The sequence below is a fragment of the Lissotriton helveticus genome, chromosome 12, assembly GCF_964261635.1.
Source record: "Lissotriton helveticus chromosome 12, aLisHel1.1, whole genome shotgun sequence".
NCBI classification, from domain to species: domain Eukaryota; kingdom Metazoa; phylum Chordata; class Amphibia; order Caudata; family Salamandridae; genus Lissotriton; species Lissotriton helveticus.
Window position 1 is genome coordinate 257,077,491 of NC_136073.1, and position 19,852 is coordinate 257,097,342.

The 19,852-nt window shown below is 46.8% G+C and overlaps 1 protein-coding gene across 7 annotated transcripts in view; it reads left to right on the plus strand.

Annotated features, from left to right (window-relative positions):
* The window catches only part of NFAT5 (nuclear factor of activated T cells 5), a 787,967-nt gene that overhangs the window by 385,404 nt on the left and 382,711 nt on the right, over positions 1-19,852 (plus strand). For all 7 annotated transcript variants that reach the window (XM_078670043.1, XM_078670045.1, XM_078670041.1 and 4 more), the window contains one exon: positions 1,597-1,787. In XM_078670043.1, coding sequence (XP_078526169.1) covers positions 1,597-1,787 — 191 coding nt within the window. The remainder of the gene's footprint in view (positions 1-1,596; positions 1,788-19,852) is intronic.

Here is a 19,852-nt window from a genome sequence, read left to right on the forward strand (position 1 = left end):
CAGAAGCCTGAAAGTTAAAATGGTTATTGTTTGCTTTAAAAATAAGATGTAAACAAAAAATGTTGTGATAAACTACTATCTAGCTTAAGCTAAAATTTCTTTGAGGCAACATTTAGTAAAACCTGGTTTGATGCAATGCTGTATTTTTTAAAAATGATGATAGAATGTACAACAAAATGAGCAGCATAAAATAAATCCAGGCCCAGTTTTTCAAGAAGTTAGGAAAGTACACCCACAGGTAATGTTCTTTGATTTGTGTCCTATTTATGACCGTCACAAAGGCGAACAAGTTCACGAAGATCCTAGAAAGCCTACTACTAGCAAACTTTTTTGAAATCCATTTCTGCAGGAGCAAACACAGGTGCTTATTTTTTTGTTCATACGTTAATCTGCTGAGCGATTGTCAATTCACTTTACGTGCAACCCTTCTTTTTACCCTCTGGATAATGTTTTGCTCCATTCCTTGTCAGAGGTAAATTTCCAACCTTTTTTGAGTGTGGAAAAAGATTTGTAGAGGAGTAGAACACCCCCAAACATGCAAATAATGCATACTCGCACAGTGGCCTTTTTCACTGAAAGCAAATTATGACACAAAAATGCACCAAAATATGACACTAGCTATGTTATAGTATATATTTTTAAGCTGTTTAATGTATGTCACTTTTTTCCAAAATATGAAGATCAGAAGGTGTAGTAACATGCAGATGGATTGCTTTTTTGTGTAATGACCTCTACAACTGCGTTTAAGAAAGTAACCGATTATTGCTATTATAGGGTCGTTTTCAGAAAGTAATAGCTGAGAAGAGTTGATACGCTAGTTCTCCTTATCGTTGTTTCCCCTTGCTTTTTTTTTTTAACTTGCTTTTGGATGTGGCAGCAGGCATTGTGATGTCACAACTCAGCTTATACCTTTGACTATTTGTATTGTGACTGGACTATGAAAGGAACATTTGAGGCAGGATTTTACATTTGTATCTAAGGCCGCCATGTTATGTTTTATTTTATTTATTTATTTATTTTTTAGATTTCTAAAGCGCGTAGCTACCCTGGGGCGTCCCAGCGCTGTTACCAAGACTACAATAAAAAATGACAAAGTTGAATGATTTGGGTGCTGGTATTTTTTTTTTATTTTTTGTGTGCAAAAAGCACTTTTTTATGTGATGATCCCCTCATTCTGCATAGTGTGGAGCACAGGCAGTACATTCATTCATTCAATTTCCTTCAAAAGTCATAAAAGTAGTCCGTCAGAAACATGCTGGATTTGTTTTGATGTAGCACACTCACAATCGAAACGAACACTAACTGTAGTGTAATCAACATTTTACGGTATGTGTGTCCAAAAAGGGTGAACTCAATGTGATTGCGCTTCATTTCTTCTTTATTAATGGCATTAAGGTGTGCTTGCTTGTTTGACAATGTAGTACTTATCTTAATTACTGAATGGGTTGTGCTCAAGGTACTAACAATACATGTAGTTTTGAATCTTTTCTAGATACTTTTCACTGAACACTATAGACCCGGGGGAGCATGTGGATACTAAAAAGTTTCCTATTCATTATTTGCAGTCAATTCACTATATGCTGTCTTTGGTTCCAGCTTGAAGGCTACAATGAACCTGTGGTGCTGCAAGTGTTTGTTGGCAATGACTCTGGTCGTGTGAAGCCCCATGGGTTCTATCAAGCTTGTAGGGTAACAGGACGAAATACTACACCCTGTAAGGAAGTTGACATTGACGGAACCACTGTTATAGAGGTCAGCCTTGACCCTAGTGGCATGATGACTCTTGCGTAAGTAAGCCATTTGTTTCATAACTTCCTTATTTTTAGGAATAGAATGTTTGAATGAGCTGAATAATTTCCTGATTTTTCATTATCTGCTTACTCTTTTGATATTGGGACATTAGGCATAATACAGTAAAGCTGATATATTGAATCACTGTAATTTTTATTTTTCCATGTTAAATGCACATTTTAATGTTCATTTTGCTTCAAACAATCTAATAGTCTTTTGTCCACTTTGCGAAATACTCAATTGATATTTTAGTGTGACGAGAATAGAAAATGTTTTACTTTCCTTTGCCCTGCAGAGTTCTTTCTATAGCTCTGTAGCATTGCATCTTCCTCTTCTCCGATTTACACGCGACTTTACAGTGCAAATAGCGCCAGACCGTATGTGATCAGCTGAAGGCGCATAAGAAAGCACTACTGAGGAGAAGGGCTTAGGCTTTCCTCGACTGTTTATTTTCCTTCAGACAACATTTGATTGAGCAGAAGTTATGTTCTGCCACTGAATGGGAGTGCTCTTGCACTTATACTCTGACTCCTCTGGGCTTTCCATCACCTTACATCTTCAAATGTAACGATATTGTGATGGGCAAGGGGATAGGCGTTACGGCACATGCTTTTATTATAGTGCTATATAAATGCAATTACAATACACTAGGATGTCACCATCAGCCAGGACTGGCTTTATAGTCAGTGAACCAGTGCATTCTGGGACTGTAAAGTTCTTAGTAGTCTATAGGAAAATGTATGTGACACTCCAAGTGTCCATGATACTGTTGACTGAAAAACAGGATACCTTAGGTTCTCACCCATGCCTTTTTTTTTTTTTTTTAGCTGTATAAGATATTTGAGATACAGTCTAAGGCTATCATGTTTCCATTGATTTATATTGAATTCCTCCTATGCCACTGAGGACTGTATTAGGCTGTCATACCCAGAATGTTGAAGCCGTCTTCTGTTAGACAATAATGAGTCTCACCTAGTCCCGGGCTTTGTTTTGCATTCTGGTACTGTTTCATTATAAGTGCAATGCTACAAGACCTACAATGAAGAAATAAAAAACAAGACTGTGTGAAGTAATTCGAGGAGATTGACACCACCACCGAGCCACTTGGCGCCAAAGCAGGCTGCACAGGTGAGCTTTCGGAATATCCAGGAGGTCCACCCTTCTACCTAAGACATGATCGCTTGCAAAATGGGGTAGGGTCCCTTATTATTTTGGGCAACACTGCTCCTCACTGCTGTGGCCCTTGTGGACCCTGCTGAATCCCTGTTCTCTGCCCTACTGATGGACTTCGAAAAGGTGTTCGACTCCGTCAGCTGGTGCTTCCTGGGTATGGTCCTTGAACAAATGGATTTTGGCCTGCGCTTTAGTAGATATGTGAAACTCCTTTTTTCCTAACCATCAGCATACGTCCAGACAAACAGTGTGCTGTTAGCCCTCTTTCCCATTCGTTGAGGGACCAATAGAGATTCACGCTATCTTAACTCCTTTTCATACTGGCCATTGAACCCCTCACAGCACTAGTATGAGATGCCCATATCCATGGCTAGAGGTGAAATGGAGGGGAAAAGACATGATTGCACTTTACGCATCATGTGCTCAGTAGGTTGGACTTCATCAAAATGAAGGCACTTCGTCAATTTCTCTATAGCCTTAAAAATGTTCCTCTTGATGATACCCAACTCGTTAATCCCATCAATAATTTGCTCATTCCCTTGGTTTGTCCAATCCCGCCTCTTGGTTTACGATTGCAAAAAGAACAATTGATGGACAGAATGCAGAACAATGTCATACATTCACCCCAATACGGAGATCTGGGCCTAAATGTATTGTTTTTTTGCTCACTATGCCATTCCAGTTGGACCTAGCCATATGCAAATCAGTCCTGACCCTGTTCTCAATGGGAACAGTCCATCCCAAACTGCCAGGCCAGTCCTCCCTGGACTGGAACCGAGCATCCTAGGACCGGTTTCGGGGTTTCACCCCTCATCAGCCAGGATAGCTTGACTCCAGTGGCATGGAGCGCACGGGACCCACGTCTGGGCATACTGGTCCCACTTGGGGTGACCACGCAAAAAGAACAATTGATTGACAGAATGCAGAACAATGTCATACATTCACCCCAGTACAGATATCAGGGCCTAAATCCATCGTTTTTTTGCACCCCGGGATGCTTGTTTCCCGTTCAGGGAAGATCCGGTTTGGCAGTTCGGGCCTGACTGTTTCCATGAGGCATAGGATTCAACCCAGATTTGTGACCGGGGGTGAGTTCTGAAAAGTTTCAGCGCTCCGTCCATCATCTCCCTGTGTTTGCTTTTAGTCTTGAAGGCAGGGTGCCAAGTTATAGGATGGAGGGTGCCCTGCATGAGTAGGACACCCCCTACAAATCCAGGAGTCGATTCTCCAGGCTTTGTAAATGAGGTCAGCCATTTTGATACATATAGTGTTCATGCGTCACCACTATATATTGGCAATGCCGCCCCTGGACATGTTTGGTATCAAACATGTCTCCTCCTGGAAGCCCCCAGTGTTCCCTGTAACAGCCTTCCAGGGTCTGCCAGCAAGCTAGTGCTGATACCTTCCCCAGACACGAATCTGCCTTCCTGCTGCTAAGCTGGGCCTGAGCAGGGCAAGGTAAAACAATAGGTTTCCTGTCACAGGGAGGTGTGACCTCCTCCCAGACAGGACTTAGTGTATTGGGGTGGAAGGGCACATTTGGTCGCCTCCTTGCATACTGCAGTTTGAGCCAGCTAAGGGAGCCCATGGCTCCCTCTCTGGCACGAAACTGGACAAAGAACATGGGCGTATCCTCCCCTCTGTCCAGCCCCTCATCTGGGAGCAACCCTTGAATCGTCCTAACTCTTTCCCTAGGGTACTTAAGGGCTTACCTGTGGATGGCTCTTCAGGTTCGTCATGGGACAAGATTCAAATTCGAAACCACTTCAACTGTCTAGGCACTTTGACTTTGCCTGGAACCGAGACTGCTCCAAGGAAGACTCCTGCTGCTACTGGCCTTGCTGTTCTGCAAGTTTTCTTTGTCGTCTATGTCTGCAATTCATCCAAGTTTTTTTCAAGACCTGTGGGCATCAAAGAAGTAATCTCTCTTGCAGTGAAGGAATCACCCCCCTGCATCTGCAGACACTGCGGCGTAGCTGACCTGTCTTCTGCTCCTGACGTCCCACGGACTCTGAAAGGCTCAGCAACACAGGTGGTGGTTCTGCAACTCTCTCGAGGCCTGACCTGCCCTCTCAGCAAGTTTGAGGCCAGTATCTCTTGTTGGAACCGTTGGAACAGAACCCCTGCACACCACTTCAAACTGCCATTGCCAAGGCTTGTTGACTCTGTCCTCCAGAGATCTTTGGACTACAAGAAGCTCCAGGTTCCAGACTCCAGTATCTCTTCCTGCCAAGATCTTTTTCCTCACCGCATCCTCTGCACCGTGGGCCTGCATCTTTGGTGAGCTGCTTGAGGCCCTTTTGCAACTCCTGTGCCTTTGGCCTGTGGTTCCTCTTGAGAGTCTTCGTTGGCTTCAGTCAGCTCCCATGCTTGCTTGGGCCTGCTCGGACTCTCCTGCACTTGGTGAGTCCTTTGGACCTTGCTGATCCCAATGCGGCATCTTTTTTGTTTGCCACATCCATTGTTGCTCCCAGGGCTTGTTGGTGCTCCTGCCGGACACAGACCCCCTGGTTCTTGACTTCTGTTGTGGGACAGCTCGTGAACGGCTCCTGGTCTTCCACAGCGTCGCCTGGTCCTCACAGCTGCAGCTTAATGGTCAGTCATCACTCCTGCATCTTCAGTCAATGGTGGTCATTGGTCTTCTGTGCCTCCTGGTCACTCCTGAGTGGTATAGACTCTGTTCCCACTGCATAAAGGTACTTCTCTTCAATAATCCACCCTTGGGTTCCAGTGGAATCTTTCACCCTCTTTGCCAGTGGCATCTTTTCTGACGTCCTCCATTGTGGTCTACTGCTGTTTGCCGATGTCCAGGATTCCCTGGTGTAGGTATCCTGTTTCCTGGTGTTTCACAGGTGGGGAGACTCTTCAACATTCTGCCTTCCACTGGGTTTCTTCAGGTTCCATTGTGAGGGGTCCTCCTTCTTAAAAACTGCAGTTGTGACTTTCCCTTTGACTTGCACGGTGTTTCCACTCTGTACACAGCCTCTGTGGGGTTCCTGTGGTGGTTCATTGGGTCCTCAGCTTTTCTGAGTTTTCTGGTCCAAGTCCTGACTTCGGTCGCAGTTCGCATTCCACGTCTTTAGTATATTGTTTGTTTTTCATAGGAAGTCCACTGAGTATTTGTGCTTAATTACCTATTTTACATTTTAAATACTGGGTGTACTATGTTGATATCTCCGGGTAGGAGATTTACCTTTGTGTTAGTGAGTGTGTATAATAAAGATATTTATTTTTGTTACTACATGGGTGGTTCTTTTTTCGTTTAACCGACACTATATGATTAGTTCTGGTAAAATAAGTTGCTTAACACTCCTGGAATAAGCCTGAAGTTAGCTCTCAACAGCTACCACTTTTGGTTTTCTAAGACCACTAAAAAAAACATAAGGGTTGTCTGGATTTGTGCAAGGTGCTTCACTTAAATAAGTGTACACCATATACTAAGCCACCCAGAAAAAGAAGAATCACCCCATCTTTTCTTCTTTTTCTTTGGCACTACTCTCAGCAAAGCCTCCGTAGAGCACATTGTTCTTGTAGGCTGGTAGTGCGGTAGCCTCTTGGACAAATAGTCCTGTCCCAGTCCATAAAAAAACTTTGTGGGGTAAGGTCAGCCCCTTCATTTTCACTTTTTCCTTGATCATCAACCAATGCAAGTCTTTAAGATGGGCATACACTGCGCTGCTCCTAGGAATCTTGAGTGAAAGCCTAGCAGCAGCGTTCTGCACTACCTGAAGTCTTTTTAAGAAACACTTTAGGAGACCCCAGTAAAGAGGATTCACATAGTGCAGCTGAGACATTTTCAAAGAATGGATCACCATCCTTTGACAGGAAGCGGAGAGCATATACAGGAACTTCCACAACTTCCTGAGGAGGCCAAAACAGGCCTGACCACTCTCTTGATTTCAGATTGGAATGTGAGATTACAAATGTTACGCCTACATTTTACACTACAGCGGAAGGAGTCGGAGTGAGGTGGGGGGGATGAGTTAGGCCAGATCTCACCTCCCCACGGCAGACTTTTGAGGAACGAAAATCCAATACCTTTGTCTTGTTAGTGTTACATTGGAGATTGTTCTGAGACTTCTAATTAAACACTGCAGAAAAACACGACTTGGATTTAACCACCCTCCCACATGCGTGTCATCGGCATAGGAAATAATCTGCCCCCCAAAAGACTTCACCAGTTGAGCAAGTTGGATATTAAACCGTATCAGGCTCAACGCTGAGTCCTGGGAAACTCCATGCTTCAAGTGCTTGGGCGAACAGTGGCATCCGCACAGATGGAGATCTATCCGAAAGGAAACAATGTAGCCACAACAGGGCAGTCTCACCTATCCCGATATCCTGCAAGCGTTGCAGCAGGATAGGGTGGGAGACTGTATTGAATGCCGCAGAAAGGTCCAGCAGCAGTAAGGCCACCTTCTTTCTACTATCTACAGCCAGTTTAATTACATCAGAGACTTTAACTAAAGCCTATTTCTGTGCTGAAACCCGGACGAAAACCCAGTTGTGAAGGATGAAGCAGCTGTTTGACCACCAGGTGAAAGGAGAGTTGAGAATTAATAATTTTCTCACTAATTTTTGAGAAAGCCAGCAGTAAAGAGATCTGTCTATAATTGGCAAAAATTGATTGATCTGCCAACGGCTTCTTCAACAGCTGTATCAATTTAGCTCCCTTCCAGCATTTTGGGACAATAGCCTGTCTTAAAGATTCATTTAAATTTAATTTAGAGCAAGATGGATAGCCTCCGCGTGAGCAGCTAGAATCTGAGGGTGGCATGGATCCTCGGGGAGCCTGATTTGCAGACTCGAAGGGCGTGCATTGAGTCTTCTAAAGAAAAAGGATAGAATGCCAGCAGTGAGCAACCTGGTGGGGGCTGGGGGGGGGGAAGCTATCAAGAAATGGACATCTGTTCCACTGGATGCTGTAGTGGTGTCTGACCAATTAAATGGTTTCTTATTGATCTCCGTTTCAACCTCTTGTCCCACAATGTGGGTTATGTTTTCTGAGTCCGACCCACCCAATGACTCCACGATATTACTGATCTTCTAAAAAAGAGTCAGATAGTTGAAAGCAGACCTTAGGCGAAGCTTCTCACGTCTGAGTGAGAGTGTATAGATTTGTACATTTTTTTGTAATTTTGAAAACCTCCCTAGGCTTATTTTTGGACCCCAGAAATTGGCTTGCTCAAAAGTTTGCTTGCGCTATATTGATTCCTCTGTGATAAGAGGAGAGCTCTTTTTTTACATAGCTACTTATCCACTTGTTGATAATGTTTACATCAAGTTCTTTTGAGATTTTTGCACTGTTATTTCATGGCTTTAAGGTCATCATTAAATCAGGGCAATGACGGTCTTCTTCATTCGCTAGAGCCAATGCCAGTGGTTCCCAAACTTTTTCGACCCACGGCTCCCTTGACCCATTGCCCATGGCTCCCCACTATTATTTTTTTGGGGGAGGGTGGGGTGGTGTAAGCCTGGCCTCAGGAGTACTTGCATTTTTCTCCCTGAAAATGATTGGGATGAAGGTATTATGATCACATACGCAGGGTGTTTCGTATTACTAAGGCGGCGCCTCAAATAAAATATTCCTAGTTACACTTCTTTGTATATGCCTTTTTTAGAGTACCCTCTCAAACTTTTTTTATCTCACTTACTGTGCTAGATAGCACCCCTAAGCATGTAGGCCCCATTGCCAAAGTGTTTCAGCGCCTGAAGAATATTTGCATACACTTCAATTTCTACCCATGTCATTTGTTCCAACATACCTGTCTCAGCTGGGTGACTCACGATTTTGTAAACCACATACAGCTTTATTTTTGCTGTCTACTCCCTAAAATTGACTCCAAATCAATGCAAGTAAAACAAAAATTCCTCTTTCTTTTAAACATCCCTCTTTCTTGCTTCCAAATGTTGGCATTGTGCCATATAATGGTGTTTTACTTCCATGTGCTCCAGGAGAGAGCATGCCTGTTTAGAAATGTGTCTGTACCGAAAGAAATGTGTACTGGAAGTACCTATGATTCAAGTACAAATGTCAATACTTAATAATACTTAGTGTGTTTAATTGACAGGACAACTGTCCTTTCCTGATAACTTGCATTGGTGTAAAATGCACTAGGAAAAAAATGAAACTATTAACAAGTCTAACAAAATTAATCTGGCATCTTCCGCATACTTTGGGAGTGTTGGAACGTGGGTATCCAGTGAAATATGGAGGGGATCTACCTCGACATGCCGTCAATTAAGCACTACATTTACAGCTTTAGGCATGCCACAAATCATCGACATCATGCGTTTAAGTATAATTAATTTAACTAAAGCCAACAGACCCTTCTGAAAGCCAACAGACCCTTCAACATTAAATACATTAAAGTGCTTGGTGCACGGCTCCCCTGGCTAGGTTTGGCTGCTCCCCAGGGATCCACGGCACACAGTTTGGGAACCACTGGCCTATGCCATAGGGTACTACCTGGTTGGTCATGTTGATGAGCCAGCCATTAAGTTCCAGTGCATCCTCTTCAACAGTAACGGAAACACCGGAGGACTGGCCTTAAGGACCAAAGGTATTGAACTTGACCCAGTTGCGATGTGGGAGAGAGGGATTCATCTTTCTCTCACTATACCTTTGCTCCAACAACCTGCTAAAGTACACTGTTGCGTGGTGGTCAGACATCAGATTACTCAAGACCTCACCCACCTCAATATAGCTATTAGAAAAGATAGGGTCAAGTAGATAACCGGTACGATGGTTAGGTATGTCCACAAATTCATTCATATTCCAGTGAATATTCTGTCCCTTAAATAGAAGGCATGGTAATTTCCTGACTTATCTAAATGTATATTCAGATCACCAAGCACTATAAAGTGAGAATGTTTTAACATCAAGCTTGACAAGCCTTACTCCAATGAGTTTGCCAAACCTGGAGGGTGGTAAATTAACAATCCGGACACTGTTTAGTTCGGGATGGGGAAAAACAGAAACTCAGACATTCTATCCCCAACAATTCAGGACTTGTGAAGGAACTCCATTTCAAAGAGTGTTTAAAGATAATGGCAACACTTTCTACTCTTTTTCCAACTCTGTTAAGATGAACAATTGAATTCACCTGCTACACCACAAATCAATCAATCATTTGTAATTCGCACTACATACCTGCGAGGGTCTCAAGGCGCGGGGGTGGGTGCGTGCTACTAATCGAACAGCCAGGTCTTACTGAAGGTCAGCAGGTCTTGGGTCTGTCGTAGGCTCAGTGGGATGGTGTTCCATGTCTTGGCTGCGAGGTGGGAGAAGGATCTCCCACCGGTGGTGGTGGTTCGGATGCGCGTGAGAGGTCAGCAGAGCGTATCTGGCGGTTGGGGATGTAGAAGGAGAGCCGTCTGTTGGGTGAGGAGCTTGAAGGATATGATCTTGTTGACGGGAAGCCAGTGCAGGTTTTTTAGGCGGGGGGTGATGTGGCCGTGGCGTGGTACGTTAAGGATCAGTCGTGCCGAGGCGTTTTGGATTTGTTGTAGTCGTTTGATGAGCTTGGTCGGGGCTCCCGTTTAGAGGGCGTTTCCGTAGTCGAGTCTGCTGTTGATGAGGACCTGGGTGACTGTCTTTCTTGTATTTGTTGGGATCCATCTGTAGATCTTGCGTAGCATGGGCATGAGGAGGGTGTTGAAGCAGGAGGAGGAGACGGCGTTGACTTGCTTGGTCATTGAGAGCATTGAGTCGAGGATGATTCCCAGGTTGCGTGCGTGGTCCGTGGGTGTCGCCCCCAGTGCCGCCGGCAGTGCCGCCGGCCACCAGGAGTCGTCCCAGGTTGAAGGGTTGGAGCCGAGGATGAGGACCTCTGTCTTGTCTGAGTTGTCTGAGTTCAGCTTCAGACTGCTGGTCTTCATCCAGTCGGCGACGGCCTTCATTCCTTTGTGGAGGTTGGCTTTGGCGGTAATGGGGTCCTTGGTGAGGGAGAGGATAAGCGGAGTGTCGTCGGCGTGGGAGATTATATTGGGGTTGTGCTGTCGGGCTGCGTGTGCGAGCCGGGCCATGTAAATGTTGAACAGCGTCTGGCTGTGGGAGGATCACTGGGGTACGCCGCAGATTATCTCGGAGGCTTTGGAACGGAATGGGGGGAGGCGGACGCTCTGGGTTCTGCCGGAGAGGAAGGAGGTGTTCCATTCCAGAGCCTTGTCTTGGATCCCTGTGGCGTGGAGGCATGCACATAGTGTGCGGTGGCTGACTGTGTCGAAGGCGGCGGAGAGGTCTAGGAGGATGAGTGCTGCGGTCTCGCCTTTGTCCAGCAGGGTCCTGATGTCATCGGTGGCGGCGATGAGGGCAGTCTCGGTGCTGTGGTTGCTGTGGAACCCTGACTGGGAAGGGTCCAGGATTCTGTTTTCTTCGAGGTATCGGGTTGGCTGTCTGTTGACGGTTTTCTCGATGACCTTGGCCGGGAAGGGGAGCAGAGAGATGGGCTGGAAGTTCTTGAGGTCTCTTGGGTCTGCCTTAGGTTTTTTGAGGAGGGCGTTGATCTCTGCGTGTTTCCAGATCTCTGGGAAGGTCCCGGTCTCGAGGGAGCGATTGATGACGTTGCGCAGGTGGGGTGCGATGGAGCTGCTTGCTCTGTTGAAAACGTGGTGTGGGAATGGGTCTGACGGAGAGCCAGAGTGGATTGTGCGCATGGTCTTGAAGGTGTCATCGATGCTCACGCTGGCCCAGGCTAGCAGGGGGTCATGGTCAATGGTGTGCGCAGGGTCTGTTGTGTTGCTGTCTGTTGGGGATGTCCGGGTGTTAAAGCTGTTGTGGATGTCTGCTATCTTGCGGTGGAAGAAGGCGGCGAGGGAGTCGCACAGGGCTTGCAACGGCGGGTTGTCGTTGGTGTTGGAGCTGGGGTTGGAGAGTTACTTCACAATGTTGAAGAGCTCCTTGCTATTGTGTGCGTTGTTGTCGAGGCACTCTTTGAAGGAGGTCCTCTTGGCCGCCCTGATGAGGTGGTGGTGGTTCCGAATGGCGTCTGTGTGCTGCGTGGCTGCCCGGAGTTTGTTCACTGTGCCATTTCTTCTCTAGTTTCCGGCAGGCTTGCTTGGAGACTAGGAGTTCTGGGGTGAACCGGCTGTCCCTCTTGCTGATGTCTCTGTGGGTGGGTTTCTACAGCGGGGCAAGGGTGTTGGTGCAGTCATCGATCCACCGTCTGAGGCTGTGGGCAGCGTCGTCGGTGTTGGAGGGTTCGGTGGGTGGGCTGAGAGCGAGGTTTGCGTGTAGTTGGTCTTAGGTGATTTTGCTCCAGCAGCGGTGGGGGATCTGTTGGGTCGGTGGTGTGTGGTGGACTTCTGGAAGGCAAAGTGGATGCAGCGGTGGTCGTTCCAGAGGAGTTGGGTGGTGTGGCTGAGGGAGACATGCAGGCTTGAGGAGAAGACTTGGTCGAGCGTGTGGCCGGCGGAGTCGGTGGGCGTTGTGATGAGTTGCTTCAGTCCGAGGTTGGCGAGGTTATCAATCAGGGTTGTGGAGTTGTTGTCGTTGTTCTCAAGGTGAAAGTTCAGGTCTCCGAGGAGTATGTAGTTGGTGGAGGTCAGGGCGTCCTTGCTGATCAAGTCGGCGATGGAGTCACTGAACTGGGGGCGGGGTAAGGGGATCGGTAGACGAGTGCGCCTCTGAGGGTGGAGTTAGGGTCTGTGTGGATCTGGAAATGCATGTGTTCGGTGGTGCTGAGCGCGTCGTCGGTGCTAGTCGAGACCCTGATGCTGTTCTTGTGGACAATGGCGATTCCGACTCCGTTGGTGCGGTCTCTGCGGGTGATCTTGTAGCCGTCTGGGATGGCTATGGCGATGTCGGGTGCGGCGGTGCATCGGAGGTGGTTGGGGTCTTTCTTGGCGGGTGGTTCGTCGGCTCTGAGGCTGGTGTAGCTGCAGTTCCGGCAGGTGAAGGGGGCGTGTGTGCGTTTCGGGGCGGTCTTGAAGCAGGCGTGACTCCATCCGGAGTTGAGAGCGTGCAGAGTGCTGCGTCGTAGTGGAGGCGGTCATCGTGGCGAGTGCGGGGGCCAGGCGTTCTGGTGCTGGGCGTGGTCCAGGCGCGAACGGGCGCAGACGGGCTTGCCTTAGGCGTGCCTTCGGCGCGCCAGTGGCGCAGCCGCACAGCCGTCGGCATATATGTGGAGGTGGGAGGGAGGAGCAGCTGGGAGGCGGGGGCAACATATGGGCAGTGGGACGTCAGGTGGGCGGGGCCGCAGGGGATGCAGCGGCGAGGGCGGTGAGGGACAACAAAGGTAACAGAAGGAAAAAGTTGCACAAAAGCAAGGGAAAAACGAGTGGCACAGAAGGCAAAAGGGCACAAAAAACGAGTGGAACAGAAGGTAAAAGGGGCACAGAAACGAGGGAAAAACGAGTGGCACAGAGGGCAGAAGGGCACAAAAAACGAGTGGTACAAAGGGCAGAAGGGCACAAAAAACGAGTGGAACACAGGGCAGAAGGGTACAAAAAACAAGTGGAACAGAAGACAAAAGGGGCACAAAACAAGGGGAAAACGAGTGGCACAGGGGGCAGAAGGGCACAAAAAACGAGTGGTACAGAGGGCAAAAGGGCACAAAAAACGAGTGGAACAGAAAGCAAAAGGGGCACAAAAACGAGGGAAAAACGAGTGGAACAGAAGGCAAAAGGGGCACAAAAACGAGTGGCACAGAAGGCAGACGGGCACAAAAAACGAGTGGAACATAAGGCAAAAGGGGCACAAAACTAGGGGAAAACGAGTGGCGCAGAATGCAAAATGGCACAAATACCAAAAAACAAGTGGCACAGAGGCAAAAACAGAACACAGAAATACAGGGGCAGCTAAAAAACAGAAGGCAGAATGGGCAGAGAGGCACGGGGGCAGCGAGGGGAACAGAAGGGAAAACCGGGCAGAGACACGGGGGCAGCGAGGGGAACAGAAGGGAAAACCGGGCAGAGACACGGGGCAGTGAGGGGTACAGAAGGACAGACCGGACAGAGAGAGCATGGGGACATCGTGTAGAACAGAGGGAAGAAAAAGGGGCATGGACCACGTACAGGCAGCGGGGGAAGACAGACAACAGCAGTCACAGACACAACAATTAAAATACAGGCAATACAATAAAAGCAATAAAGCGGAGGATCAACAAACCTACCTACGGCCTACCACTGGCCACCAGGGATGAGGCGCAGGTGGTAGCCTGTGAGTGGCGGAGGGCCTCGATCTTCCTCAGCAGCGGCAGTTGGGGCTGGCAGACACAGGCGGTGCTGTGCAGAGGGGGAGCGACCTACCTGGTGGGGTCAAGGGTCGCTCTCCTCACCGTGCATCGGCCGGCCTAAACGGGGCCGCAGGGGACGCAGCGGCGAGGGCGGTGAGAACAACAAAGGTAACAGAAAGAAAAAGGGGCACAAAATCGAGGGGCACAGAGGGCAGAATGGCACAAAAAAACGAGTGGAACAGAGGGCAGAAGGGCACAAAAAAACGAGTGGAACAGAAGGCAAAAGGGGCACAAAAACAAGGGACAAACCAGTGGCGCAGAAGGGCACAAAAACGAGTGGAACCAAAGGCAAAAAGGGGCACAAAAAACGAGAGAAAAATGAGTGGCACAGAGGGCAGAAGGGCACAAAAAACGAGTGGAACAGAAGGCAAAAGGAGCCCCAAAACCAGGGAGAAACGAGTGGCACAGAGGGCAGAAGGGGAAAAAACGAGTGGAACAAAGGCAATATCAGGTGCCACACAGCCTCAGGGGCTTAAAGACATGAATTACATTTTTATGAAGAGACTGGACACTTATCATTACTGCCTTAATTACTTAATATACTAGCATCTGACTATGTAATGCTGTAAGGGCAATTGCCCGAAGAGGCCTAAGAATCCTGTTTATCGACTTCTAACTTAAAAGGACATTGTGGATAGGAATATGGCATAGAGTTCATTAGATCAGCTATCCCAGAGCATAGAGTACCTAGGTTTAACATTCTCATCTCCTCTGAGGTATATCTCAGCAAGTACCTGTCTGGGGAGAAAATAAGTCAGTGTGGCTGGAGCAGAGTGCTGGCCAAGCGCGGACAGGCGCGCATACAATTTTGGGACATCATGAAACTAATGGTATCTCACAATCCTGGAGTTACATTTCTTTCTCCTGGAAATATGAAAAGCAACGTTATCAGGGGTGAAAATTCTACTTTCTCTATCTGGAGCTCTGACATCTGAAACGCTACAGCAGGGATTTAGGCATAAGGGCATCTGTAGTTTTCAAGATAGCGGTTTCCTAGATAGATACTTAATGCTCCTAAGAGGTTCCTTGTTCACATCCCAAAGAACTGAATATCTCGGTTCTGGGGGAAGAAAAAACGGATGCACCTCTGAAGCTCCTCAGACTGGCGTCCCCACTGAATGAACCTATATAGCAGTGTTCTTCAAAATGTTTTAATGCCGCACCCTCTAAGCCCAGTGGGAAAAACAATCATCAGACGCCCCCATAACACTTTCCATAATAATTCTATTAAATTGCCAATGTTTAAATATGTCTAGACTTATTTAAACATAGCAGTTGTTTGTTTTAAAAAATTTAATCAAATATATGATCGCCAAACATAGTATTCTGGTCAGGCAGGCCATACATGTAAAAGTATCCACAGTGTGATTATTAGAAATGGACATGGGGGGGGGGTTTGAGAAATATTTGGAGTCCCTTCCCTTTTGCACCACCTCCCAGCCAGAATATAAATGGGAAAAGACGTTGGTGATCTCCCATTAATGAGCAGCTTAATGCTGCTTATTCTTTTCCTTTGATAACAAAGCATTGTTACCAGCATAATGCTCCTTTTGGCCAGCGCTTGCCCCCATCCCCCATTTGAAAAGCCCTGCTCTTTCGGGATATGCCCAACAGAAATCACCAACCGAATGCTGTTCACAGACCTGTATGACAGGCCTTGCTTAGTCAAATCTGCCCCATAAAATGTAGGATATGGACAATGTCTGCCCCTAAGGGATACAGGTCCTTCTGTGGGTACCAAGCCATCCATTTCAACCAGGCCGATCTGTACTGCTTGATGATCCCTTCAACCCATGCCTTGGAGAGGAGATACTAAGTTTGCCACCAAAGGCCTGTAACATTTCAGTGATCCCTGTAATCTGCCATCAGTTCCAGATAATTGAGCATTCATCCCGAGCGGACCACTCTTCCTGTGGAGATCCTTCCAGATCTGACCTTCTAGCTGCTTCAGCTGACGTCTGGTTCTGACCAGATCTGGTTGTAAATGGAATATCGCTCTCGTAGTCCATGCTTCCATGTGGGAGTGCCACCTGGCTATTTATGCCTTGGCTTCCTCTGAGAGCAGGACCAACTCGGATCATGAGTCCCTTGCAAAAGCGAAATGTCTTGACGTGTATTAAGGCCTTGTAATACAGAAGGCCTGGAAAAATGGCCCTTGACCCTACATGCTCTATCAGTTCTCTCTGGGCTAATACAACAACACGCATGGGTTGGTGTCCTCGGCGTCCTTATACAATCCATGATCAGTACAGATCCCGCAGGCTGTTCAGACTCCACTTGTTGGGCAGGGTTCGTTAACGTTGGGCATATTGACTTGCCACAGTGGTTGGGCATGCTGCTCTGGCTTGTTAGATTGAAGTAAACGCACAGAGCTGCCAGGACACCGACCCCACAGAATAGAGTCTGTCTGTGTTGAGTGCTTGTGAGGGCGCAAGATCCCTCTATCAGCTGGCAGACCCCACCCGCACTTAGGCTCGTCTTGTCAAAGTATAAGTTATCGTGACCATGAGAGGAGTGCAGATGGTGTTCCCTGGTGAAGCTGTAGGGAGGCAAGCTATGTTAGTCCCTACATGCAAAGAGAAAGGGTAATACATTCCCCTAACAATCCCCTGATGTGAGAACTGTAGGAGTCCTCAACGCTGGATCAAATGAGTATGATGGCTATAGGAAAAGTGTGATTGACTGTTTTCCTATCTAAGAAAAACAGATGCAAGTCCAATTCGGGCGTCACAGAATTCCTGTCCAAGTGCTAAGGGAAAGGAAGCTCATTCTGATGGAAGAGGAAGCATCATGCACATAATCATATCATGCTTCATCATCAGTAACTTCTCCCTGCCTAGGTAGGACAATACAACCAGGGTGGACTCCACCTCCTGTTGGACTCCAGTCCGAAGCGAGTTTTTAGATTAAAAAAACTTCTGGGCAAAGACAGGATCCAGGCTAGGGAGTTAAGAATACCTTGCAGTTCCCCGGTGAATCACCTTTATTAAGTAGGTACTGCAGTTATGTGTGTGAGGCTTCCTCTTCCATGAGAATGATCTTCCCCTCCCTTGGCACTTGGACAGTAATTCTGTGATGTCCGAATTAGACTTGCACCAGTTTTTCCTAGATGGGAATATAGTCAATCTCATTCTGCCTTAAGCTACTGTACTGCTTTGTGATTGAAGTACGACTCAGGAGGACGTACAGGAGTTTGACCTGCCCCCCTCCATTTGTGTGTTAAGAGCGGCTGCTGGATCAAAGTCCAAGGATTTAGAGGGGTAGCCTGCATTCTAATTGGTTGCTTATTTGTTTACCAAAAGCTCATGGGAAAGAAAGTTGCATGATGTTAAAGTGGCTGCTGGAGAAATTAGTGAAGAGAGATTTCCGCATAATCCACGGCTCCAGTTCTGACATAGAACCCAGAATTCCTTCATTTGACCTAAAATTTGCTGTACATGTTTTTTTTCCAAATGTATGGCAATATTTGCATACGACTTGGAAGAATGAAAACCTTTCTTTCAATTTCTCTCTGATGGAATTCTTATGCCTAGTACACAAACAAATACAGAGGTTGAAGTGCCACATAATTTACAACAGCTGGACTGCCACCCAATTCCAAGCCATTCATTACTTGGCAGCTACATGGTTTGACCCAGAGGAAGTGTTATAAACACAGTAGAGTGTTCTTCACTGGACAGACTGTTATCACAGAGCCAGAATCATTGTGCATACTAGTCAAGTCAAAAAGGCTTTATTTCGATAAAAACATATCATAAAAGCATCACATTGTAAAAAACACATTTTCCAGTTAAAAACAAGAATTAATCTATTTACACCAGGGTTTTTCCCTCTTTTACATCTAACATTTACAGATAAAAAGCACAGTATAAAACAAAAAAAATTAAGTATCAGATTAAACAATTCATTTAAGCCTTTTGTTTCTAAGGTACCATGCCCATGATAGGAATTTTGAGAGACTACAAGCATAGAATGGGCGTGAATCTGTCGTTAAGATGCGCAGCGCTACAATGTAAGACCTAGTGCCTAATGACCGACACAGAGGTTTGAGCCACCTAGTTCTTGGGTACATGTACGCTGGACATTCGAACATAAAATGCGCTATAGTTTCTGGTGTAGTTGGGCAGGAAGGGCAAAATGCTGTAGTCTGGGCCGGAGGCTTCCAGCAAGCTGTTAGGGCACGTACTGGAAGAGCACCAACCCTAAACCTAAAGTAAAGAGCCCTGTCGAATGGCTTCCATATGATATCCAAATAGAGTTCTCGGATCGGCAGATCCTTGAACTGCAGGAAGTCATTCGTAAGCCTGCCCAAAGCATAGTCGGCACTAGTTCTAGTAGCGACCCAGTTCCAGTAGAGGCTCTTTAAAGTTGCCTTGGGGGGAGAGGACTTACCAACCCATGCCTCGCTAAGGCCCAAGTCCCCAAGCAGAGTCTTTACATTTTTTAGCCACCTTACTTTGTACCAACCAGGTAATACCATGACTTCAGTTAGCCCTTTAGCATATTTGGCCAATTCGGGAGTTCGCCATATCCGAGCCCATAAGAGCAACGGTCAAAACTTAGCCAAATCGCTAATAGGGCGACAGCCTAGGTTAAGCAATAAAGGTGCCATTGGAGTACTCTGGGGAAGCGACATAAGGTCCCTAAAAAAATTATTTTCGGACCTTGTTAGGTCAACTGTGCTAGTGATGCCCCATAGCTCTGCCCCATAAAGAGCAGAGCTAACTCCCTTTGCTTTGTAGAGGTCAATAACAGGGGCTATTGGTCTTATCGAACATGATCGCTGTTCCCTAAGCAGAGCCCCAGCTACCCTCTTATGGGTTAAAAGCATTTTACAAAGGTGGACGGTCCACTGCATGGTAGGCGATATACGTATACCTAGGTAGTCAAACACAGTGACCCTTTCCAAATGCACAGAGTTCAATATAGATGGGCTGGCGAGTTTTTTCGGGGGATTCATCACCAAGTACTTTGTTTTTTCGGTGTTAATTATTAGACCCCGCTGCAAGCAAAAAGCCTGGAAGTTGTTAAGAAGCTTTTGGAGGCCCATAGGGGACTTAGATATTAGGAGCGTATCATCCGCAAATAGGAGGGTAGGAATTCGCTCGCTCGCCCGCCAGAGATGGTTTGTCTGAAGGATCTTTTAACAGATGCTCAACCACACCATTCACGTATAATGAAAAAAGGGTGGGGGCAAGAACGCATCCCTGGCGGACCCCTCTCTCTACCGGGATTCTATTGGTTTTCTCGCCCTCTGTGCTGCATCTTATTTGGGCAAAATTCCCTTTGTGGAGCCTCACCAATATGGACAATATGTAGCGTGGGATCCCCAAGTCCAAGAGCACCCTCCAAAGAGTATCCCTGGGCACAAGGTCAAAGGCAGTCTTTAGGTCGATAGACGCGAGATAAAGACTGCCTTTGCCTATAACCACCACCTTCCAGTAGATCAGCATCAATCTAAACGCCTGCTCAATTGTGCCTGTGCCAACCCTGAACCCTGCTTGGAAGTCAAAGAGAATATTGTTTTCATTAATCCATTGCCATATTCTCTCCAACAACACCTTCCCTACCACCTTCTGGGTTGAATCTAACAGGCTTATGGGCCGATAGTTCGAAGGGTTGTCTCTCAGTCCCTTTTTGAAAATGGGCAC